Raw genomic sequence first — 27169 nt, 5'->3', positions numbered from 1 at the left:
GATTATTTGCTTCAGCAATTAATAAGAGAATCTATTCTCCCCCAGCCACCTACAACTTAACCTTTTTGTGCCCCTCCCCTTGCCAACCCCCGATTTTTGACATCTGCTCCTACAATTAACTTTTAAAAGTATGCATTGTGTGCGCATGCGTAGTCTATAATAAAAGTGGGTGGTACCTTGGATGAAGTTGGTGAGTTATTCAATACTTAACAGTGAGTAGAGTTAGTAGTTCGTGTTTGTGTATCAGTTTAAGACTAAACTAGCAGGACTAGACTGACTGTAAGGATAATTTTTTTATTAATAATCGTAGTGTGTATTCTTTTAGGTTTAGTAGCGTAAACCCTAGCTCATTTATCGAACATAGTTTGCGCCCCCGACGACACCATGCACCAATACGAAACCTCATAAACGGCGCTAAAAACATTTATGAATTTTGTGTCCAGCATATCAATGTATCAGTCTTTATAGGACCTTCCAGTACGAAAAGTTATAGGTACCCACTGCATGCACCGCAATAATCGAACATAATGTTTTGAACTTATTTACTGATAACTTACTAAACCATTGTAGCTAGCTAAAAATACTTGTAAATCTAGTAAATTCTTTTTTTTTCCTGGGCACATCAGCAGAGCTCTCTGCCCAGTAATAATAAATAAATAAATAAATGGGGTCTATTCAAGGGGTAGCTAGCTCACAAGCTTTAAACATCCAAAATTGTGTGTGGGAGTCCCAACATTTAAGTATTTCAAAATATGAGAGAGAGACACCTTGTTTTGTTAAGACAAAATACAACTTAGGCCACTCCAAGAAATTCCTTGTTTCCCATTTCATTGACTTCAAAAATACGTGCGGGCATGCGGTTCATTATCCATTATTCATTATAATTTCCACTTATTTTCGAAACTCATAACTAACTTACAGGTAAGAATACAGCAGAAATATTTAAATTAAGAACTTGAACAGTGCTAAATCAGGGGCGTAGCTATAGCCAGAAGGTGGTGGTGGGGGGGCAGGCATCCCCCAAAAAACACTCAACATTGTTAATAATTACACAAAAGGCTAATGACCCATTGATGGGCTAGCCAACATACGGTGTTGGCTTATGTAACTAGCTACATAACTACTTCATTACTGATTGCTACCAGTTATCACTTATCCATGGAAGTATTTTTCGTCAAACATCCATCGCACATGCCACACCAACAAACTTATCCACAATCCAGTAGAACTATATTGTGAATATTTTAGTATACAAATACAATGCGTCACAATTATTTATGTCAGCCACAGTCTGTGCTGCAGTCCTAGCACACTGGCATAGTATGAGGAGCTCACTCACTTCAGCCAGCAAAATTCAAACGTCATGTATTGGCACGAAATCCCAGCTCTACACTTCTCCTGTTAGCAGAATTTGTGGACCAACTTTATTTTCCTGAGTTAATCACACTGGAGCTTCGTACATGCAGTGGTATACCAGTTTAAGTTTTTTACTTGTCAGTCAGTCAGACAATCCGTCACAAGCTTGCTTTATCATCTCGTAGGCAGTAGGTTTGTAGCGTAATTGCATATCACTTGAGTTGCAACTCTTGTGAAGTCACTTTGAGCAGGTCACTTGTCTCACTATTACATGAGTAGTGTAAGCTAAACATAGAATTGTGTGTCTAATACTTTCGTTCAGTGAAGGCATAGTGTCTATATGGGGAAACCCCTGGGGATTTGGGCATACCCCCCTTGCTCTGCCTTGCTCCCCCTTGGCTATGTCACTGAACTAAATGGGCTTTCTGAATGCTAAAATAGTTACTGCTATGTAATCACAGGATAAATAATGAATAAAATGTTCAGTTGACAGCAATAGTGAATGACCATTCAGGAAAAGAATCTGCATGTAGGTGGGAAATTTTCTTGGAATGGCCTTTAACACTTTATCGTCTCGTAGGCAGTAGGTTTGTAGTGTCATCGCATATCACTTGAGTTGCAACTCTTGCGAAGTCACTTTGAGTGGGTCACTTGTCTTTTTAGGTTCGAAAAATGCACTGTCACATGAGTAGTGTAGGCTAAACATAGAATTGTGTGTCTAATATTTTCATTCAGTGAAGGTATAGTGTCTATACGGGGAAACCCCTGGGGATTCGGGCATCCCCCCTTGCTCCCCTTGACTATGTCACTGAACTAAGTGGGCTTTCTGAATGCTAAAATAGTTACTGCTATGCAACCACAGGATAAATAATGAGTAAAATGTTCAGTTGACAGCAACAATGAATGACCATTCGGGAAGAAAATCTGCATGCAGGTGGGAAATGGGAAACAATGAATTTTCTTGGAGTGGCCTTAAGTACAGGGATCTAGATTCAGGGGTACCAAGCACTGGATGAACAGTACAGGAGCACTGGCAAGACTTACACTATTAAATTACAATACAATTATAGCATGCAGAAAAGTTTGGTTTAGGCAAACCGATAGATCCTAGTCTGGGGAGGCTCTAGAATTAAAAATTCTGTATGAGCAGGAGACAGCAATGCGAGCAACCTGCTCAAACAGGGATCTTATTGTCTTCTTTACCACTTCACAAGCGTTGGCTACTTGGGAAATTGTGTCTGGCATAAAATGGCCTAAACAACTAATCTCGATAGAAATGAGATTAACAGATAAGCCAGAAGGCTGAAGGTCATATTGTAGACAGCTATACCGGTCTTCCTTCCTAGCTCTAGCAGCCAAAAGATATTGCTGGGTAAACATATGGAATTACTGGAAACTAAAACCAAGTCAGGTCTGCTAAGGGTGGAGGAAAGATTGGTTGGAATAGTGCTGGGAAGGCAGACACTAGCAAGATATCCTGGAAGGTCAGCATAGAGTTTAAGACATTCAGGTAAGTGCTGTTGGAGTGCACAAACGAGAACCTGTATAACTGAATCATATCTCCAGCTATACCTGCCTTGATCAAGAGCAACAGGACATCTAGTCAAGATATGGTTTGTTGTGGGCTGGGTAGCTTGACAAAGGGCACATTTAGGACTAGTAATGATGTTCCACCTAGCCAGGTTCATAGGAGTTGGCAGAGTATCACAACCAGCACATAGCAAGAAGGATAGCTGTTTCTCAGGGAGGCCATACATCAATCTCTTCCATATAAAGGACAAGCTTGCTCCAGAGTGACATGTCTAAAAACTTATTTTGAACAGTTAATGTCTCAAAGTTTGACTCCCAATAATCAACATGAGTACGGCGTAAATCATGACGTGCATGGTTCTTGAATGTAGCAGAGTGAACATTGGCAACTGAAGCCTTAGCAGCAGATAGAGAGTTAAGGACAGTTGGAGAGACATCTGGACTGTTGACTAGAACAGAATATCACAGCTCTACAATCAGTGGGTCAACTGACCGCTCAACAGCCAGAACATATTACAGCTTAGCTGACTGCTTCAGATGAGGTTAAAAGGGGAGATTCAACACATCTGGGTGAAAAACAGTTCCAGGAGTGCAATTTTGACAACCAACTCTGCACAAATTTCAATATTGATGACTGTGTTGAAGTAATAGATGACACAGTAAGCCTCTCAACAACCAAATGAAAATGTAGAACAGAAGACACAAAATCCATATCTTATCTTCACCCCAAATAGAACTATCAATGCATTGTAAGAACTGCAAGATTTGTTTTTTTTATGTTGGCAGAAGCAGTATTTTGAGCAATATTTGGAGAAATGCCGATAAATATTGCTCAAAAGACTGCTTCTGCCAACACGAAGCAACAAATCTTGCAGTTATTACAATGCATTGATAATAAGTATTTCAATAAGTATTTATAAATACAATTTAAAAATTTTATCTACTTTCTAAAGATGTTTCACTTGCGTTCTCACTGCTACTTGTGTAGGAAACAGGGACAGTAGACAAGAGGGGACAAAGAAGCCTCAACAGGAGCACAATTGTGCTTTGTAATGGTTGATTCACGAAACATTCAGTGCCTACTTACTCCAAATAGTCATTGTAGCATCGTCTGAAAGCTTTGCTGGTTATGAAATTAATGCGTGAATGGATGGAAATGAAAATAACCATATTTAAAAAAGCGATTATATGTTTCAGGATTTCTAAATATTTAATGGATTTATAATTGAATTTCTCAGATAGTGTATGAGAGTCCCAGCTTGTGAGCTACCCCTTGGGTCTATTCTATGGAACAGAATGGAATGATGGACTAAACTATGGAACAGAATGCTTTCTCAAATTATAGCCTGCAGTTTACCATTGCTGAAACTGCCCTTACAAGTTATTGGCAGACCTCCAGCCGATAATCAAACATACCCACAAGAAAGATAAAGGATTGATTGTGGGTTCTTGTTAGTTGTCATTAGCAATGAAATATTAATTGTGGGATTAGTTGTCTCAGTGATTGTTCTCCTCCCTGATATACCAAGCAGTGCCCTTCAATTCATTTATTACACGACCGAGGTGAGTTTTGTTACTGCAATATACAGTAGCTGATTGAATGTCAGTTAATTGTTTCTGCTGATATTGACAAGCTATTAAGATATTTAGAAGGCCATGGCCAATCAATTTCATCAGTTTCACAGCACAATCACAGTAAAATGTCCGCAAAGAAGTTATCTTCAAGAAACCAGAAAGACACTGGTGACAGGAAAAGGCTAGTCGATCATGACTTTATTCAGGCATAATAGCTACATGACTAGGCCCTGGCTGATTATGCCGGCATAATTTAAAGCATAATAGGTTACTGAAAGCATCGAGCATAATGCCAACATAGTAGGGATGATATTTGAAAATTTAATTAAATTGCGCAGTACGTGCACCCGAAAGAAAGCAAATAATCACTGCCGATAGTATTGTTAGTGCATTTCATATTTAAAAACACGTAATGTAACTTATTAAACCATTTCTTTGTTAGTTATTCACACTTAGCAGAAATAAGATCGAGATACTCTAATAAAGCAGTCACTTGCTCTAATACAGCAGTCAGGAAAGGCTGATATACTCTAATAAAACAGTTAGTTCTAGAGCATAATCTTGATTTTGAAAGCATAATTTTGAGCATAATAGGCTTAATTTTTTAGCAATGCTTAAAAGCATAATAGGCAAAATTATGGGCATAATAGGCTGGGGCCTATATGTGACTGAGTGAGTGAAGTATTACTTTCAGAATGTTCAAACCACCAATGTGAAGATTGATGAGATGCATGGATTCATCGTATTTTAGTTGCAATATACTGCAAATTTAATTGCGAGCTGAAATTTTCTCCCAGTAAAAAGTACTGAGTCTTTAACTGCAAAAATTCTAGCCTCATAAACATAATTAGAAAATGGTATACATTGATCTTTGGAGGAGAATGAGGTCTTTGAAATCCACTAAGAGGCCTGCTAGCATGTTCTTAAAATTGTTAGAAACTTGCTAGCAGAAAAGACCTCAAACATCACAAATCTCACTTTCCATCATTGATTTGCAACGCTCCCTCCAAGCACATTCAGGCTGATATCCTGCAGTGGGCAACCAATCACCCAGGCTAACCACTGTTTTCATTTATAGGCATGCCTAAAGGAATTCAATTATGGGAGGCACAATCTAACATTGTACGTATGTTTGTTACGATGAATGGAGAAGTCCAGAAATATCACGGAAAATTCTGTTTAGTGCCCATTTGATTATAGAGTGTTTTTAGGCTGTTTTTGTCTTATGGATGGACTTTACTAAGACCTGAATGGGTAAACTTCCTCGTAGAAACATTATATTGTGCTACATGTACTGTGGGTGTGTCCATATTTGGAGCCTTGTTCGGTGCTGTGCATGCTACTGTGGTGCCACTGAAGGCACAACTTGTAACAACTTGTCACCATCATATAAATTCACACAAGCTGCTTCTTCAACACATGTGTTCTGTACACTGTTGTGATGCCATAGCCGGGCACTGGCTACCGCTAACCCGGCTCGACATTATTGATTACTGCCATTTCCCAGCTGTGCCAGATAAAAGCCTAACTTGTGAAAGGATGTGGTGCGAGCTTCGATTTTTTCAACACTTTGATGAAAGTACGTTCAGTCTTCCGTGATTATTTTAACATTGTGTGACAATTTCAATACGACATATAACCCAATCTCTATCTATATGTCCATATAAAATGCATACATTTTCTAAAAGACCACACCCTTGGAACTTCGTGCTAGGTCTCTAACCTACACTTATAATTATGTACTAATTAATATATGTGCTACTTAATTATCATAAAGTATGTACTAATTAGTAATTACAAGTACACTTGTTTGATGATCTTGTTGGTGTTTCTGACTGACTAAAACTTCTCTTTCCTAGTATAACCAGGAATCTTTTAGACAGCATTGTCAAAGATGATTTATTAATGTGTGAGCCTAGGTTTTGGGTTTCAAGACATTAAATATCCAAAAGTAAACTGATTGTGCATATCATAATTACTTAATTAAATCACTCTCTTTATCTTCTCAATTTTGAGCCTGTACAGAACCAATTAATTCTTCTCAGTCAATAGAAATCCTAGATAGGAGTAAGTTATATTTCTATTTACAGTACTTATATTGTACAACTTTACAAAAAAAACATACAGACAAATTAATAAATTAGTACAATTACAATAAGAAAAAAAATTGATGTGAATTTGAGCCTTTGGCTAGGTTAGTGTATATAGTTTGAAAGCAAAATTGTAGATGGAAAAAATGAAGAGACTGGTATATGAGCCAGGTCTTAGACAGGGCCGCCCACAGAAATTAAGGGGCCCAGGGCAAAAAGTTTAAGCGGGGCCCCAGGGGCAAGGAAGTTTCCACTTTGAGTCACAACTTCACCCAAGCTGTAAGTCAAAGACCAAAAAAAAGGTCGTTACATGCTGACAATTGACAATAGCTACCCCTCACCAACCATATCTCCTTAATTATAAGCTTGCTACACTACTCCTCTGAGGAATACTGTGACTGCTCTATTAGAGTATCTAGATCTGACTGCTCTATTAGAGTATATCAATCTTTTAAACAGGTATTCAAGGGGCCCTTGATGGGGCCTCCTGGGGGCCCTTTCAGGCTGGGGCCTGGGGAAAAATGCCCCAGTTCCCCCCCTCCCCCCTGTGGGAGGCCCTGGTCTTAGATGATGGTAGGGGTTGGAGATTAAAAGGGTGGTAATTGGTTGTTCTTGAATATGTTTCAAAGTGGGTGTACAGATCAAATATGATATCAATTTCATCATGTTGTGTACAACATAGATATCTTAATTTGTTCACCTATTTTCGAGTGATTCCTGGTTCAGTGGGATCACAAGTTCATGTATTTGTTACAAAGTGCGCTGCTCTCTGTTGGATCTGCTATAGTTGAGATTTCAAGGTAGACTGCCAGGGTACCCACATAGGCCACGCCAGAGGCGCAGCTAGCCAGACAGTGATGGAGGGGCAGGCATGCCTCCATGAAGCACTCAAAATCGTTCATGCTTGCAAAAAAGGCCAATGATCCAATGATGGGCTAGCCAACATACAGTGTTGTATTATTACAGCTTACATAACTAGCTACATAATTATTTCGTTACTGATTGCTATCAGTTATCAATGGAGGCATATTCGTTGAGCATAATCGCACGTGCCGCAACTGTACTCCAACAAATTCGTTCACAATCCAGTAGAACTATATTATGAATATTTTAGTGTAAATGTAATCTAATCCAAAACAGCCAAGCTGTAAAAAAAGTGTGCGGCCCTCAGAAAGGCTATGGTGAAAAAAGATGTGAAATCCAAGGTGGCGGCCAAGAAATGGCTGTGATGGTAGGTTAGTGGTAAAAATTTTAATAATGACAATTTAGGTGAATTTTTGTGCCGCTTCACAAAAATTCACCTGAATTGTCGTTATTAAAATTTTTACCACTAACCTACCATCACAGCCATTTCTTGGCCGCCACCTTGGATTTCACATCTTTTTTCACCATAGCCTTTCTGAGGGCCGCACACTTTTTTTACAGCTTGGCTGTTTTGGATTAGATTTCATTTCTTTTTGTATTTGTATACCCCAAAGCCGGCCTATGGCCAGCTTTGGGACTTTTTTAACCTATGTTTTTTTCTTTACTACAGGAAGAAGAAAAGATGAAGTAGATGTACTTTAAATATTTTATCAGTAAATGTACAAATTATATATACTGTATAATACATATGTGACCGGATTTGCGAAAAGGGGTCCAATTTGCCAACTTTGACAATTGATAACTTCAGATTGGAAAGAGCTATTGCCTTGATATTTGGGCAGTGGTGAGCACCACTATAGCTGAATACATGGTGAAATGTTCAGGTTAATATGTTACTTGAACACTGAGTTATGGTCTCCAACATTTACGGAATTGGATGTGTGTGGAAGACCCATTTTCGCAAATCCGGTCACATATATTGATTACAGAAATCTCCATGGTGGTTTCTTTGTAACTGAACACTCTACAAGGTGACTTCTTCTAATTGCTCTCTCTACAGGGTGAATTGTTTGTAGCTGAACGATCTACAAGGTAACTTCTTCTAGCTGATCTCTCTACAGGGTGATGTGTTTGTAGCTGAATTTTGTATAGGTGATTTGTTTGCAGCTGAGCTCTTTACAGAATGGTTTCTTTGTAGCTGAACTCTCTAAAAGGTAACTTCTTCTAACTGATCTTTCTACAGGGCAATTTGTTTCTGGCAGAATTTTCTACAGGGTGATTTCTTTGCAGCTGAACTCTCTACATGGTGGTTTCTTTGTAGCTGAACTCTCTACAAGGTAATTTCTTCTAGCTGATCTCTCTACAGGGAGGTTTGTTTGTAGCTGAACTATCTACAAGGTAACTTCTTATAGCTGATCTCTACAGGGTGATTTGTTCGTAGTTGAATTCTGTACAGGTGATTTGTTTGAAGCTGAGCTCTTTACAAAATGGTTTCTTTGTAGCTGAACTTTCTCCAAGGTAACTTCTTCTAACTGATCTTTCTACAGGGTGATTTGTTTGTAGCTGAACTATCTACAAGGTAATTTCTTCTAGCTGATCTCTCTACAGGGCGATTTGTTTGTAGCTGAATTCTGTACAAGTGATTTGTTTGCAGCTGAGCTCTTTACAGAATAGTTTCTTTGTAGCTGAACTCTCTACAGGGTGATTTGTTTGTAGCTGAAATCCCTACAAGGTAACTTCTTCTAGCTGATCTCTCTACAGGGTGATTTGTTTGTAGCTGAACTCTCTACAGGTGATTTGTTTGTAGCTGAACTCTACAAGGCGATACTTCTAGGTGATCTCTCTACAGGATTCCTTGTTTCTAACTGAACTCTCAACAGGGTGATCTGTTCATAGCTGAACTTTCTACTGGGTGATTTGTTTGCAGCTGAACTCTCTAAATGGTGGTTTCTTTGTAGCTGAACTCTCTACAATGTGACTTCTTCTAGCTGAACTCTCTACAAGGTGACTTGTTTCTAGCTGATCTCTCTACAGGGTGACTTGTTTCTAGCTGAACTCTCTACAGGTGATTTGTTTGTAGCTGAACTCTCTACAATGTGACTTCTTCTAGCTGAACTCTCTACAGGGTGACTTGTTTCTAGCTGAACTCTCTACAGGTGATTTGTTTGCAGCTGAACTCTCTACATGGTGGTTTCTTTGTAGCTGAACTCTCTACAAGGTAACTTCTTCTAGCCGATCTTTCTACAAGGTAATTGAGTTTTTTGCAGCTGAACTCTTTACATGGTGGTTGCTTTGTAGCTGAACTCTCTAAAAGGTGACTTCTTCTAGCTGAACTCTCTACAGGATGATTTGTTTGCAGCTGGATTCTCTACGTGGTAGTTTCTTTGTAGCTGAACTCTCTACAATGTGACTTCTTCTAGCTGAACTCTCTACAGGATGATTTGTTTGCAGCTGGATTCTCTACGTGGTAGTTTCTTTGTAGCTGAACTCTCTACAATGTGACTTCTTCTAGCTGAACTCTCTACAGGGTGACTTGTTTTTAGCTGATCTCTCTACAGGGTGACTTGTTTCTAGCTGAACTCTCTACAGGTGATTTGTTTGCAGCTGAACTCTCTACATGGTGGTTTCTTTGTAGCTGAACTCTCTACAAGGTAACTTCTTCTAGCTGATCTTTCTACAGGGTGATTTGTTTGTAGCTGAATTCTCTACAGGGTGATTTATTTGCAGCTTAACTCTCTACAAGGTGACTTCTTCTAGCTGAACTCTCTACAGAGTGATTGATTTTTTTTGCAGCTGAACTCTCTACATGGTGGTTTCTTTGTAACTTAACTCTCTACAGGGTGATTTGTTTGTAGCTGAACTCTCTACAGGGTGATCTGTTCATAGCTGAACTCCCTATAAGGTAACTTCTTCTAGCTAATCTTTCTACAGGGCGATTTGTTTGTAGCTGAGTTCTCTACAGGGTGATTTGTTTGCAGCTGAACTCTACATGGTAGCTTCTTTGTAGCTCTACAATGTTACTTCTTCTAGCTGAACTCTCTACAAGGTGACTTGTTTCTAGCTGATCTCTCTACAGGGTGACTTGTTTCTAGCTGAACTCTCTACAGGTGATTTGTTTGCAGCTGAACTCTCTACATGATTGTTTCTTTGTAGCTGAACTCTCTACAAGGTAATTTCTTCTAGCTGATCTCTCTACAGGCCGATTTGTTTGTAGCTGAACTCTCTACATGATGGTTTCTTTGTAGCTGAACTCTCTACAAGGTGATTTCTTCTATAGCTGATCTTTCTACAGGGTGATTTGTTTGTACCTGAACTATCTACATGATGGTTTCTTTGTAGCTGAACTCTCTACAAGGTAACTTCTTCTAGCTGATCTCTCTACAGGCCGATTTGTTTGTAGTTAAACTCTCTACACGATAGATTCTTTGTAGCTGAACTCTCTACAAGGTGATTTCTTCTATAGCTGATCTTTCTACAGGGTGATTTGTTTGTACCTGAACTATCTACATGATGGTTTCTTTGTAGCTGAACTCTCTACAAGGTAACTTCTTCTAGCTGATCTCTCTACAGGACAATTTGTTTGTACCTGAACTCTCACATGATTGTTTCTTTGAAGCTGAACTCTCTACGAGGTGATTTCTTCTAGCTGATCTTTCTACAGGGTGATTTGTTTGTAGCAGAACTCTCTACAAGGAAACTTCTTCTAGCTGATCTCTCTACAGGGAGATTTGTTTGTAGCTGAACTCTCTATACATGATTTGTTTGCGGCTGAATTCTCTACATGATGGTTTCTTTGTAGCTGAACTCTCTACAAGGTAACTTCTTCTAGCTGATCTCTTTACAGGGTGAATTGTTTGTAGCAGAACGATCTACAAGGTAACTTCTTCTTACTTATCTCTCTACAGGGTGATTTGTTTGTAGCTGAACTTTTTACAAGGAAACCTCTTTTAACTGAGCTCTGTACAGGGTGAATTGTTTGTAGCTGAACTATCTACAAGGTAACTTCTTCTAGCTGATCTCTCTACAGGATGATTTGTTTGTAGCTGAACTATCTACAAGGTAACTTCTTCTAGCTGATCTCTCTACAGGGTGATTTGTTTGTAGCTGAATTCTGTATAGGTGATTTGTTTGCAGCTGAGCTCTTTACAGAATGGTTTCTTTGTAGCTGAACTCTCTACAAGGTAACTTCTTCTAGCTGATGTATCTACAGGGTCACTAGTTTGTAGCTGAATTCTCTACATGGTGGTTTCTTTGTAACTGAAGTATCTACAAGGTGACATCTTCTAGCTGATCTTTCAACAGGGTGATTTGTTTGTATCTGAACTCTCTACAAGAAATCTTCTTCTAACTGATGTTTTAACAGGCTGAATTGTTTGTAGCTGAACTCTCTACAGGGTGATTTGTTTGTAGCTGATCTCTATACAGGTTACTTATTTCTAACTGATCTCTTGAATTCTGTTCAAGGTGACTGCTCTATTAGGATGACTGCTCTATTAGAGTATCTCGATCTCGCACTTGCTACACCAAGTTGGATTTCGTGTTATAACTCCGTGGCTTTAAGTCTGATTCTTCTACACCATTGAAGAGCCTTTCTAAGATGATAATTCCATCTGTACAGCGATTTTGAAAGCATTACCCCAAGCGGTTTACCTGGTAGGCGTGGCAAGCATAATAATAATAATAATAATAAAATAAAAATATTAAAAATTAGCTAATCTCGATTGCGTAATTGTTACACACTGTTGATTTTTTCGCTGTATCTTCCTGGTTTTTAGCTCGATTTCTTTCAAACCACAAAAGGTTTGAGGTTCAATAGTTAACCTATTCACCCACCGATTTTCAGCTTCTTCCCATACGCGGTTTACCCTGTAGGCGTGACAACATATTGGTGTTATTTTTCGTGCATAATTGCTCATAACTCTTTGTCTGTTTATGGTATTCCAGCCAAAGTTGGTACCGAGATGCGCCATTATACCCCCCTTCTGTGTGCCAAATTTCAAGGCAATCGGATAACGCGTTCGAGTTTTATAGCAGTTTTTGTAAGTGTGCGACAAGAAAAAGAAAAATAAGAAGAAAAAAACGAAGAAACTCAGCCAATTTTTGAAGTCGCATATCTCGGGAACGCGCTAAGCGATTTCACTCAAATTTGGAATGTAGAGTGCTGCAGTTGGGGGGCATGTCCACAGCAAAAATCGTCTTGTTTCATCAAGGAAGCACAGAGCTACGGAGGTGCGAAAATTGCGTTTTCTTTCTTCCTGTCAATATACTCACGGGTGTTACGCGCCGGCTTCTTGGGCCGCACGACACACTACCGTGTGTCTTGATGTATCACAGTTACTTACGTTAGCCACAGCCTGTGTTGCAGTCCTAGCACACTGACAGTATGATGTGTTCACTAATTTCAGCCAGCGAAATCAAATGCCATGTATTGCACGATATCCCAGTTCATATGCGAGGTCATAACCTGTCTTGCCAGCAGAGCTTTTAAGCTTGTGATGGATCCACCTGACTGACAAAGTAAAAAAAAGCATTAGACAGGAATGCCACTGCACTGCCGTATGAAGATCCAGTGTGATCGACTCGAGAAAATAAACTTTGTAAGTTACATTTAACACTTTATCACCTCGAAGGAAGTAGGTTCATGGCATCATCTGACTGGTCTCCATTGTCACTTGTGAGTTGTGACTCCTGCGAGCCCAGTCATTTCAAATGGGTTACTTTCTTTTTAGGTTCAAAAAATGCTCCATCATGTAAATAATTTAGGCTGAATATAGAAGTACGTCTATAATTTTCATTTGGTGGATTCACAAACGGTTGTGTGCACATTCACCAGCAACCTCTGGTGATACCGCATAGTAGCACACATAATTTATAGTCATTTATGTCTCAGTTACTGGTAGCTTGTGACAGAGGTAAAAAATAACTTAGTGATGGGAGCCCTCTTTTCTGGGCCACACTGTTGTAGCATAATTCAAGTGCGGGACAAATGAATACAGTACATGTTAGCTTCTTTGTATGAAGAGAAGCATGTGAAATGTTACGTTAAAGAAATCATAGGGTACCTAGGGATCTTGGTCCAAATCAAGGTCTGGTGGCTATGAGCATGGTATATGAATGAGAGGCTTTGGAGATCTGGTTGATCTTGTGGTCTCAAATATTGATTCAAGGCTAGCAGTCGTAGACTTGGCAAGCCTTTTAATTTGTACAACAGAAAAATTTCAACTCATTTCTGGCATTAGTCCACTGCAGTGTTAATGAATCCATGCACTTTATTGATGTTCACAGAATATAACCTCCTTGTGGCACACAGCCCAGTCTGCCAGAATGTTTGCTCCTCACACACTGCACGAAATTCCTTACGTTTTCTGACTGGGTTAATTCAGCTGACTCTTTCTTGTCACCATTGTCTTCCTGCTTGCTTTCTTTGTAGTATACATTCAGTGTACAGATTTATGATTGAAATGCTGGCCCCAGCCCCAGACTGTATTCTAAAGTCAAAGTAAGCATAAACAACTCACTATTAGCCTTAGTGAAAACAAGTAATGCATTGAATGCCCTTCTTGATAAATCTGGAGATAAAAATCACTGAGACAGCTAATCCCACAATAAGTACTTCGTTACTAATGACAACCAACAATAACCCACAATCAGTCCTTTAATTGTTTCTATCTTTCTTGAGGGTATGTTTAGTCACCCGCTGGAGGTCCTTCGATAACTTGTAAGGGCAGTTTAGCTGCAGGCTTCGATTTGAGAAAGCGTTCAGTTTCGTAGTTTAGTCCATTGTTCCGTTCTGTAGAATAGACCCCACCGAAGTTATAGACATTGAAAGCAGGTGGTGTAGTTACTCAGTTATCGGCGGGTTGTCTTTATATTATCGGCAATATAATAGGATCACCATATATAATTAGGCCATGCTATTTAAAAAGTTGTTGCTCGGATTTATTTTACAACAAATGGGTTGGTTAGTAGGCCAAAAAAAAACAGCTAGCTAGCTATAATATTATTTTTAGATATGGACATGCTGATGATTTCTGGTTAAAAGCCATATAATAGATCAGTGAGTCACATTAAAGCTGTATGCAGACCTATCAAATCTCTTCTAATACATAACTAGGATAAACATAGCTAGTAGTTTAATGAGCACTGCACTGATGCTATCATAGATTTTCTTTGCTAGGGGTGAGGAACACGCTGGTTTACGTTTACAGACAACTAGCATTATATTTGAGATCAAAATTGTACCAACTGACTATTCTATTAGAGTATCTTGATCTTTTGCAGCAATTTTTAAGGTGTCATGTGATCTAATATTTTCTTTTCTTAATTAAATTTTGTGCAAAATTGGGTTGGTCAGGTCCAAGCAACAACTTTTCAAATAGGTATGGCCTTATCATCCGCTTTGTATATTTCACTCTATTTTGCTCTGCATGCAAAATATTCTATAATTTCAAGGGCACTACTGTGTTTATGCATAAAATTTTCTACATTAAAATGTTTTTACATAGTTAAACTTTAACATCAGTAATGGACAAGTTAATAATCTAACATAATGGACAAAACACACAGTTCTTGATGTCAACATCATCATTGTCAATGCAATTTTCATGTGCAATGACACCTCAACCACTCTCTCCCTGTGCCTGCATCATCAGCAAATGAGCCAAAACATATACAGCACCTGTCAGCTTTGATTTCATCATCAACATTGTTTCTTGACCTCTTCTCAACAGTTCCATTTGGCTGCTAGATTTCCATTTTGAGGGACCTCTGCCAGCTTTGTTTTCTTGTGTGACACTTACTGAAGCCCTATTGGGGAAATGGCTTTCACTTGCAACATCATTGGGTGCTTGGTTATCTCTGGAACCAAGAACAGAACAGTTTGTCTGGATCAGATTTTCTACTTCATAATTACTTTCTGTAACCCCTCTGCTTTCTCCTTCGTGGTTTTTTCACTTGTTTTTCACTTCTCTCAGTACTGCTTTTCATGCCTTCTCTTCCTGCTTATATTTCAGCTCCTCTTCCTTCCTTTCCTCTTGCTTCCGTTGCTCCTTTTCTTCAGCCTTTTGCCTTTCTCGTTCTCTTTCTCTTGTAAGGCTTTTAGACTCTCTGCACTTTTGTTAATACACGTGCTCTTCTAGTGTTCGGTCTTTGAGCTACAGGCACATTGAATAGTCCCATCAAAGGTGATCATTGAACAACCACCACATTGTTCATAGGTAAAGTAGAGGATAGACAACTGGTTAAAGCTGTTGACTGAGCAGAGTTGACTTGTTCAGCACTAGAGTTCCTATGAGGTGAGTTATTCATAGAAGGAGAGTAACCATCTTGCTGTGTACTCCATGCTCTAATGTACTCAGGATAAACTAATTAAGCTTCATAGCGTTCATCTGGCAGGTTAAATTTTCTGTGAGCATACTTCTGTTATTACTCAGTTGTGAATGTGGTGGGGTGACATTCCTTAGGCAATGAAGGATTACCATTCTCCTTGTCACTTGATACATCTCTCAACCGATCAGCTGATCTTCCACCACCATTGTCCTCTAATGTGCACAAACAGCATTTCAATGTGTTAACACTGAGTATTATTGTTACCTGTTCTGAAGTACTCAGGATGGTTAACCTTCAGTTCAGCCAAGCTTCGTACCGTTCATCTAGTAAGTCAATTTCTTCTTCCTGTCTGTGAGCATACTTCCATTCTTGTTCAATGGGGAAGACACACTCCACAGTGGTTGCAGAATTACTATCCACTTGCTTGTTGCTTGATGCATTGTCTGACTGATCAGCTTTTTCCTGTTCTCTACTACAATAGCACAAGTGCTTCAGTTTTGTAGCATCTAAATGTGTGTCTCAAAGGAAAATCATTAGTAACACAATCTCTGGTAAAATCTAGTACAGCTTCTGGAACATTTGGCAATTGAAGATCAGTAAGTGCGTTAACATTACTGTGTGCTGAGGACTTTGATGTACTGCAAGGTGTACTCATAACATGGCCAATGTCAAAGAATGTTTGCTGATTCCCGTGCTGGGATAGCCCACTGTTGCTTTAACAACCCTGGCTTGTGGTCTGTTAACAAGATGCAACCATATGGAACTTCTTCATGCAAAATACACAAGCCACACCTTCTTTTTCAAATGACGTGCGTCATCTAAACTGCTGCCTTTAAAAATCATCCTAGAGACATCTTGTGTCACAATTTACATGTCACCTATACAAAATATCATTAGTCCATCTAACATCAAATACGGCATTAAAAACAAGAAACACTTACAGAAAGAAGATGGTACTGACACCAGCCTGTGTTGTTGTTTGAGATAAGTAACTGTGGTATTAATGGCTGGATATAGAATCTTAAACAATCACTGAAATTCAAATTTTTGTCTGCCAGCCAGCCAGCTTACCTGCCTGACCACAGTGGCAAGGCTGGAAGCCAAACGAAGTAGCACACCACAATGACAAATGCACCAGTGCCATATGCTTTTTGGGGTTCAAACATGTGTGTACACTCTGTGCCTTATCTTTCCTTTTCTGGTCTTCGTCCTTCTTCATGCAATGAAACCATGTTGAGACATTAATTTTCCCTATCAACACTTTCCATAGGTAGCATAATATAGATTATTTAAGTACCTACACTTGCTGTAACTTCACGATAGGTTCAATACCATACCTATTAATGCGATCTTGGTTGGTTAATAACAATTAGGCACCTCTAACAATCTATTTACCTGGTCACAATGACACACCCATTATTATTAGTCTAGTTGTGCTAGTACAGTGAGAATATGAAATAGTGACACACAGGCGAAAAGATACTCTAATACAGCACTCACCCTAATAGAACAGTCACACGTGTATAGTATATGCTATAACAAAAACCAAACAAACTAGTATATTAATTTAAAAATGAAGTAGGGATCCAAGCAATAACAAGCAGTGAAACAAGAGATGAACGATAGTATTACAGCATAGCTCAGTGGAAAATACCTTTCTACGAAACATTTGGATGTTCATTATACAGCTACAAGTAGTTGAAAACTATCAGTAACATCAGTTTAAGAGGTTTATAACTCAAGTAACATGTACACTATGTGTTGCTATGGTAGTTAAGTAAATAGTAATATATTTAATGTTGATGTTTTAAATTCATATAATAATTTCATTTGACTTTAAATTGTATAGATGAATGAAGTCATTAAGAAATACAGTGAACAATTGATCACAACACTTCCATTGAATGATGTAAAGTTCAGGACAAGGTTAGATGTTGCTGGACTATTTTATGGTAACCTCAAGGAGGAAGTGAAAGCTAAATCAACACCAGCTGAAATGAATGAACACTTCTTAGATCACGGGATCAAAAATAAAGAAAATTTTTATACTTTACTAACAGTAATGGAGGAATTTGATTGTAATCCTCTTAAAGACTTTGCAAGAGATATAAGAAACGAAATTGGCCATGAACCAGGTACTGTGTATATGTATAGTATATGACCACTTCTTATTCTTTGATATGGTGGCGAGTGCTACACATAATGCGTTATTTGCTGATACTATAACAGTGGATGACATGCTGTTAGCCAGGGATCCTTTGGAATCTGGAAGGCCATCCTTTGGTCTAAAGTACCAAAGAATGGACATACAAGTAGTCACCAAATCAGTAGACCACACAATCAGCGAGTATGTATATAGCTACAAGTATAAGGAAAATTTAAGAATTTCAAGTGTGATTAAGAATGATAGAAATAAACGTAGTGAAACAAGGGAGGTCGCTTATACCATAAGATATACTAGTGGACATTTAATATTTAATCCCTAGTTCAGTATATACCCATGACTGAATTAGGGATTAAATGTCCATCTTCAGGTGTAGGTGGCCTCCCTTGTTTCACTACTTTTTATTTTTATGATCCCTAATACCAAGAGTACATAATATATATATTTATATATATATTATGTACTCTTGCTAATACGTAATTAAAAATTCTTAATTTTTCCTTATGCTTGTTTTTGTAATATCATTATGACTGGTGAACCCACGCATACCCCATTAGAATGGAAACTGGTGCCAGGCTTATTGTTTTGTCTATACATGTTCCCCAAGTATCAATTATTTAAATAGCAAAGTGGCCATTTTGCTTTGTTTTCAGTTATGCTCAGCCTGTTACACAGCATTAAAAAGTGAGGAACACTAGGAGAAGGACCTCTGCAATCAATCCAGTCACAATGGAAACTCAGACGATTCCCATCAAATATAGGGAAGCCATCATGTGGCACTATATTACAAATCAACACCTTGCACTGTCAGCAAAGATACATGTAACTTACTTCACTTGTGCGGCTGAAGTGATGTTGAACGGTGAAAAATAATCAAGCCTGTAGCCTTAGCCATTATCAAGTTACAGTTGTCTGAAGGCATCAGTCATGCAGTCATCAAGCAAGTAGGTCAATAGAAATAAATTTTTGAAATATTTAAAGTTTCACAGCAACTTTATGGAAGCACTTGAGTTGTACTGAAGAGACTTTTGGGCTTGGTTATACCTAACCAATACTGCCAAGGCATCATGAAGGTATTGTGAAGCTGGTTTTAGGGTGATATTTCTGGCCAGAAAGGTCAAAACTTTCTAATATACAGTACCATCATACTGTATGGCAGTAGCAGTTGCTCAAAACTATTAATGGCATATTTCATTGTTCAATTGTTTCGTAGTCTAAACTTTTCATGCAAAAAATCAATTTTCCTTACAAAAATTATTTTGCAACGAATGCTACTTCTAAAAACCAGGTGCCCATGCAGCTATATCTCATTTTAAAATAGCTAAATGGGTAATTAATCAACCATGGATATAATTTACATACTATTGCTACTATTAGATAAGTAGATTTATAATTTAGTACATTTTGTAATTCATTAATTTTATGGTAGTTACTTTGCTATGCACTGCTAAGGAAGTGTAATTTGCTCTAACAAACCACTTTGCACTACAAATGGCGCACAATAGTATCTTCTCGAATGTTTTATAGTGTGTCTCGTGTTTTCTCACGCGAATTGTTTATAAAAAGCCTCAAGGCTGCCCTTCATTTTCGTTCATGTAAGTACAGGACATGTCCCCTTTCTCTTCAAAGGAATTCATTATTTCTGGTATCCTACAAAGCCCTATGCTGTTTTTCAGTTGTAGTATACGCCCATATGTGACTGAATTTTGGAAAATCACCCATATGGACATGTGTGAAATAATTAGAATTTTTATGTTTAGTGAGTTACTATTAAGAGGAGGGTACAGTTTAAAATATTTCAAGAATTTTCTTGTAATTTAAGGCATTGAGAATAGCTTACAATTATTAACAAGTAGATTTACACAGTGAATCATGATCATTAAAATATTTTAGAAGTCAAATCCTCTCATACGTATAGTTGATTTTCCAAAATTCGGTCACATATAGTCTATTAGGAAAGTTGTTCACAACGTGTTGTATAACTCATTTAGCTCAAATTTTGAAATAGCAGCCTCAGCGAAAAGCTTAGTGTAATACAATGTTTACAAAGCCTTCATATGTGACTCTTAATAGGGATTGGAAACGGTGTCATGCACAAAAAACATAGCCATGTTTTGAACTGATAGGTCATAATTTGTACTGCATACTAGATTTATTGGCTATTTGATGGAGTTTTACAGATTTTGCAAGAGGGATTAGAACCCAATAGTGAAGTGTGCCACCATACTACTAGCTTTGTTCAGCTGTTTGTGAATTAGATTAAAGCTTGAGAGACAAATAATTTCGCTATTCGCTAGCAACAACCATGCAGAATTACAAGAACAGAAACACAAGGGAATTATAGCACTAAGCAAAGTTGTAACTAAGGAAACGTACAGTGTTTAAACCAGGAATGTGACTTACAAACAGTTCTGTTCCATTCTAATGACCAAAGGGGTTCTAAAAAGCCATGTATCATTGAGGTGTGTGCAGAGACTACAGGAAAGGAAACGTACCTTTGTTGTAGAAGCAATACTGAAACAGCATGATATGACAAGTTTCTTTTGTGGTAAAGGCCACTCGGTGCCTTCCACCAAAGCAACTTAACCTTACAGAACTTTCATATTATACAAAACCTACAGTAAGATGAAATGTTAGTCTTCTCATGCTCTTCAAAGCAGTAGCAAGTGAAACGCACCTTGTATATAATCATTGACGTCAAATGTACAGGTAGTATACTAGGTACGTGATGCCATTTCCAATTCCTATTACAATTACAGTATCCAGCTGCAGGTACACTCCCACTGCAGGGTGTGTGCCTGGTTAAAAAACAAATTATAGTAGCTTTATATCTTGGCTACATTATCCTAGCATAATAGTATATTTCAATGCAAAGTTACTGCTTATTGCAGTTTAGTCTGCAGCAGCTTAAAGTCATACCTTGTTTTGTATTTTTCAGAACTGATCACTGCATAATATAAAAAATTATCTTTTCCTTTAGAAATTTTTTCAACACATATTGACAACTCACCACAAGAACCTTCAGCAAAAAAGAGGAAAGTTGGTGGTAAGTTGTACTTGTCTTATCATGTAGGACTTGCCATAATTTATATGTTACATACTTCATAAAGTGTATATAAGTATGTGATTTGACTACCCATGATAGCTATATGCTTGATTACAAATGTGCTATTAGTTTCTCTAAGACAGCCAGTGATGTGAGGCAGTCTATGCTATTGCTGAAAGACAGTGAACAAAATTAAGTGTACATTAATAAGACAGAAGAACAAGAAAGGTTAAATGTTTACCCCATGCACTGTCAACCATACAAAACAAGCTGATGTTGTGCGACTTCTAAAAAAAACAGGTGCCATGTAGCTATAGCTGGAATGTAGTAATAATTTTTTGTATTTGTAATAATGTATACAGTATTATCAAATAATCAGTTCATATTTTGCAATTAGTGAAATATTTAGTAATTCTCTAATTTCATTGCTAATGCACTGCTAAGGAAATGCATTTAATCAAACCACATTTTACGCATGAAAGTACCTTCTCACATATTTTATAGTTTGTCTGTTGTGCACAGATTCTCTCTACAATCCTTCAAGGTTGACTCTCATTTCTGTTTGCATATGTAGGGCCATGCCCCCTTTCAAGTCAAACAGATACAATTTTTCTGGTAACCTATTAGGCTATTATGGTGTTTTTTGATCATTAAATATCGGAAGAGTCCAATGGGAAGGTTGTTCACAAAGTTTGTGGAGAGTTGTTACAGCTTCATTTAGTGTTTAATTCACACCATTATGCTGGCTGTTTTTACCATTAAATGGATCACGTGGTTGCATACAAACAAACTTAGACAGGTAGATACAGTAGATGGGTAGATAAAGGCACATACATATGTTTTCACAAAAATAATTTCAGTACACCAGGTGTACATCTGGTTAAAAAAGGAAGGTCTGACCTTGATAATATGTACTGCCTACTGTATGAAAAGAATAGTGAACATTTGTAACATGCTTACTGTGTTACTGTTGACCATGCAAATAATTAATAAACATTTCAAGACCACTATATAGAGTGGAGCTTGCTGAGGCTTACTCCATTTAGTAAGGCTTTGACTATAGTATGTACGTATTGAGCTGGATCCTCAAAAACCTTTAATAATGCATACACATGATCTTGAATTTGGCTCATTTGTAACACTGCTGGGCCTACTAATAATATTTCAAAATCTTTTCAAGTGCCTGACGCAGCATTTATGCTCAATTGTAAATTTTCACCATACACTTATCAAGGGGAAGTCATAAAAGTGTTATATCTATTGCAACTATCCTGAACTTGTTATAGAAACAAACCACACATGTCTGTTGTCAACACCTTTACTGTCACCTTTGATCATTTGATTGGCTGAAATGTTAGTTCTCCTGAGAAATAATCCACTTTTAATATTTAGCTGTTTCTAGGATCTGGCCAGCTCAACTTGTACATACTATAGTAGCAACAACAGTCTTGAAATTGCTTGATATTTCATGAGAAGCACTAATCAGAAAATATTTGTAACATAATAATTTATACACAATTATCACCATGTCATACCAATAGGAACAACTTACTGCAATTCAAGTAGTATTAATTGACAATCCTTTGTATCTGTTAGCAAGCTAAATTAATAAATTCTATAGGTATCTGGGAACAGTACAAAAATCACTTGAAATCATGTTATCTTAACCGACCAATGGAACCTACCAGGTGGTCTAAACTGGGAGGACCTGCACTATTCTTTGATGTTGCTATAATAAAGTCAAGATATTTGAAAGATAGATTTCGTGAAGAACATGCTATGGGTCTAGTTAAGGACAAAATGTATTATGTCACTGTTGATGATATATTAACTGCTGGGTATCAAAAGATCGTATTGATTGAGGGAGATCCTGGAGCTGGTAAAACTACAATAACTTTTAATATTTGTAAACAATGGGCTGAGGGTAAATCACTAACAGAAGAGCTGGTGTTTTTGATTCCTCTTCGAGACAAATACTACCAGAAGGTGAAAAACCTAAATGAACTGTTTACTGTACTTGGGTGTCCTGAAATGAAAGAATATGCCCAACAGAACAGTGGTAAGGGATTAGTGTTTATACTAGATGGATGGGATGAGCTCCCTGACCGCTTACAATCACAATCTTTCTTTCATGGCATCATCTTTAAAAAGAGTGCACTTACTTGTTCTACCATCATAGTAACCTCTCGACACTCTTGTTCTGATCACATAGCTGAGGCAGTACAAGATCACTATTACCAGATACTGGGATTTACTCCACAAACTGTTGAAACATACATTAGAGAATATTTCAAAGATAATTCACTATCAGTTTGTTTGCTTGAGATTTTAGATATTCGAGAATATCTTCGTCAACATTTTCATATTCCCATTACTGTGGTCATAATGTGTTTTGTATATGATAAAAGTGGTAACCAATTACCAGAAACTTTATCAAAACTTTATGAGACGTTTGTACTGTTGTGTGTCCGTTCCAATATTCCAGAAAGTTTGATGAAAAAGCTAAAAAGTTTACATAATATACCTGAAGAGTTGAGCCCATTGTTCAGTAAACTATGCAAAATAGCTCTCAGAATGTTAATAAACAAAACACTAGTGTTTGATGGAGAGGAGTTGGAAGATGAACTGAAGCAACTTCATTTTACAAGCACAGATGTATTTGGACTGTTAAGTGTTGAACATGTTACTAATGAACTTGCTGAAAAGAAAATTCATTACAGTTTTATTCATCATGCAGTACAAGAACTTTTAGCAGCCATGTTAATATTGGAATCAAATAGTGTAGAAGACACAATTGACAAACACTTTCATGAAGGCTCTTATTTGATAAATGTGTTCCCTTTTGTGTTTAGTTTAATGTCTAAAAATTGCTTAATAAAACCGTTGGCTAAAACTCTAAGGCAAAAGTTCATTAAGTCAGGCAGACACTATAGATTATTTACAACTATACTTTATTGCTTGTTTGAGGCACAAGATGAGGAGCTTTGTTGTGAGTTTGGTCAGGTTTTCAGGAATGAGAACAATGTAAACTTATCATCATTAAGGTCAGATTTAGAAGATCACTATTCTGCTTATTTTCTTTTGGTTTGTGGGTGTAAAAATTTGAAAATCAAGGTAGGTATGATTGAGAATTCCTTCCAGTCTAGTATTACGTTGATGTTTCTGAAAGTAGTGACAGACAAGTATGTTATGATAATGGCTAAATATTTATGCAGGAAAAGTTCAACCGAAATAGTGTCCTTAAGCTGTGATGAAGCTGTGTTATCAGATAAAGGGTTGATAAGTTTAAATAGCATTTTTGCTTACCAAAGTATAGTTGTTCATTATTGATCAAGAAGTATACGGTTTGTTCTCCAAGTTGTGTTAAAGTCGTGTGTGATACTATTTGTAAATACAAACTAACTATTACTGAACTTGTGTTGTCAGATGGTACTATGAGTAAAGATAATCTAGACAGTCTTGGATGTCTTGTTGTCACATTGAAGTCTCTTGAAAGCTTACATCTTTTATGTTCATATGTTGAAGGATTGTCTTTAAATTCTTCAGACACTTTTTATGATGCATTGTGTAATACGAAGTCAGTGAAGAAGCTAGAGTTTAAAGTACAATCAAATGATGACAGTAAAATGATTAGTACCATCTTCCATCATAATGAGAGCATAGAAATTTTACGGATACATGGTATGACAAATGCTGATCATCTGGCTATCCTTTTTGATGGCTTATCATCAAACAAAACAGTAGCAGTGCTTATAGTGCATCCATCATGTGTTTCTGACTCTATCACATTAGGGCCAAGCATTGAGAAATGTCTTGTTACTAATCAATCACTGACCTTCATCAATTTCTGGGGGGAGCCATTTACTGATATCAGAAATATGGAAGCTACATGGTCATCTCCACAAGTATGCTCCATCTGTACCAGCCTAAAATCCAACAACACTTTGGTAACACTGGACATTTCTGGTTGCCAGATAGACAATACAGCCAGTGATGCTGTATGTGTCATGTTGTCACTAAACACATCATTACAACATCTCTTCCTTAATCCAGTCCACCTGGAGAAACCAGAAGCTGTTGCTATAATTGACACTTGTAATACTAACACTACACTGGAAGTGTTGTCGTTGGTTAAATGGCCAAAAGAAAAACAAGGGAATGAATCAATAGATGATTTAGAGTTTACATTTTCAAGTAATCAAGAAATTAATCGCATTATTTCTCAGGTAAAAAAGTCTCGACAAGACAAAAAGAAGCTGGATGTTCTGTGGTTAGTCTGATTGTGTCTTACATATTGTATCATTATTAGGTTCGTTCTGTTTGTGTAGGAATTTAAAGAAGTATGATCCATACAAACCACATCTGTCAGAAATGTACATGTATTGAAACTTAAACCATCATTACTATATAGTTGAATTGAATTGTTCACTGTATAGAAGCTAAAAATTTTGCATTTATTGTTTTATAGGTTACCCACCCAAGAATTAGATTATATAATTGCCAAAAAAAATTAAATTGTTGATAGATACCTTGAGAGCTGCTATATATAAGAGTAGCTACCTTGAGAGCTGTTATCGAATGTCTGTTGTATAAACCTACTGGCTTGAAATGTAGTTAGCAGTGAGAGATACTCATCACGGATCGATACTACATTTCTAACATGTGATTTAATATATCAATACAATATTTAAATTTAGAAAACAATGTTATTTAATTTGATGCTTGCACATTTGTGCTCTGGTAATTATTAATGTCACTTGAGATAATTAATCCTGTTTAATTTGCATAGGTATCGGACTATATCCTTTGATAACTGCCATGGAAGAGGCTGTTAAACATAGTAACAGGAATTATAGTACTATGCATAGAAAAACTCGATTAACTATCAATACTCCTAATGTGTGTCAGTAATTAGTAGTGGATTCATGGCTGAAGCTAATACATAATGTGTAGCTTCAAAACTGCGTGTTTGTAGTCCAGTATACTGAGTATTCTGGTGTGTACATGAATCTAATGGTTGATTTAGAATATGAAAGAATTCCCTGACAACCTCAGCAACATTATTGCATGCGTAGTAAAGCAAGATGACAGTAAGTACATGGTGTCTTGAAATATCCACTTACTCGTGCCTTCATGATCAGTTTACACTCTTAGATGTTCTACAACAACACTGTGATTCCCTACTTACGTTCTGCTTGTATGCAACCTTACCATTGGTAAGCATTCACTTTCCTTCCTACTTATTTGTTTCATGTCTATAGGTTGTTAGTCCTTGATCAGTAAGGACTTGTATTTTTGTGTTGGTTGAGCAATGACGTGTGTGCACATGTTCTATCTCTATACTGGCATACACAATGAATAGACTACAGCCAAGTGTTAATATAATAATAGAGGATAGTATCTAACACAGTACAGAGTCTATGCAAATGATTCTGTCTAAGTCAAAGGGTTATAATTTGTAATTTTGTAGTATACTCTAGCTGTAGGTGTAGATTGTAGTAGAGTTGAGAGCTGTTGAAGCATGATGTCTTGTGGAAGCCAGCTTACTGATTGTGGATCACTAAGCAAGCCTGAAAAGGTTGTTGAGATGTATGCTCTAGTCTTTCTCTGGTGATTATCATAAAGAAGGTGACTTCTTGGTGTTTTATGATGAATAACCCTATATGCTCCGTCCGGCAGTGATTGACATACATGTCAAGAAAACGCATGCCTATTTTATACTTAATTACAATTGTTAAACCGCACCACAGGGGTGGATGATCATGTCCATGGTGGACGAAAGTAGTGCATGCATTAGATTAAGCAGTGCACTCAGTATGTCTATCTAAAGCATTTGAGAAAATCAGCTACTTTTCAAAAGTTTTAGCCCTTTAATATCAATATAAGAAATCCTCATTGCAAATGTAAGATAATTAATTAGTGCTCATTGTCTGTTGTATACTGTTGCAGAGTGCAGTATTTATAAGTGAATGTTTGCTGCAGTTGATATTATAACTTTTTATAAATCATACAGTTGCAATGCTATTTAATTCTATTACCTAGTTCCAGTTATACTTGAGTGGGAGAGATCAATTTGTCAGTCTGACATTGGCCCGTATGTATGTGCTTAACTCCGGTGTGAAGATGCTTGTAGGTTGGTCATTCGAGCCTTAAGTTGAGTGAAGGGTTAATTTTGCAGAACATAGGTTGCTTAGAGCATTACCTTGAGCTTAAGCC

The 27169-nt window shown here is 37.4% G+C and overlaps 2 protein-coding genes across 2 annotated transcripts; both read left to right on the top strand.

Moving 5' to 3' along the window:
- Positions 1-166: 166 nt before the first annotated feature.
- Positions 167-24284, top strand: LOC136258685 (NACHT, LRR and PYD domains-containing protein 14-like). The gene is made up of 4 exons (XM_066052028.1): positions 167-190; positions 17593-17878; positions 20888-20953; positions 22575-24284. Exons 1-4 carry the CDS (start codon positions 182-184, stop codon positions 24281-24283), a joined length of 2070 nt encoding a protein of 689 aa, XP_065908100.1. The 5' UTR covers positions 167-181; the 3' UTR covers position 24284.
- On the top strand, positions 24284-25512 carry LOC136258689 (leucine-rich repeat-containing protein 34-like). The gene is made up of 2 exons (XM_066052035.1): positions 24284-25223; positions 25282-25512. Exons 1-2 carry the CDS (start codon positions 24388-24390, stop codon positions 25337-25339), a joined length of 894 nt encoding a protein of 297 aa, XP_065908107.1. The 5' UTR covers positions 24284-24387; the 3' UTR covers positions 25340-25512.
- The last annotated feature ends 1657 nt before the right edge of the window (positions 25513-27169 follow it).

This window comes from Dysidea avara, chromosome 6 (genome assembly GCF_963678975.1).
Source record: "Dysidea avara chromosome 6, odDysAvar1.4, whole genome shotgun sequence".
Taxonomy (NCBI): Eukaryota; Metazoa; Porifera; class Demospongiae; order Dictyoceratida; family Dysideidae; genus Dysidea; species Dysidea avara.
Note: the sequence above shows the minus strand (reverse complement) of the source record. Positions and strands in the feature narration are given on the sequence as shown.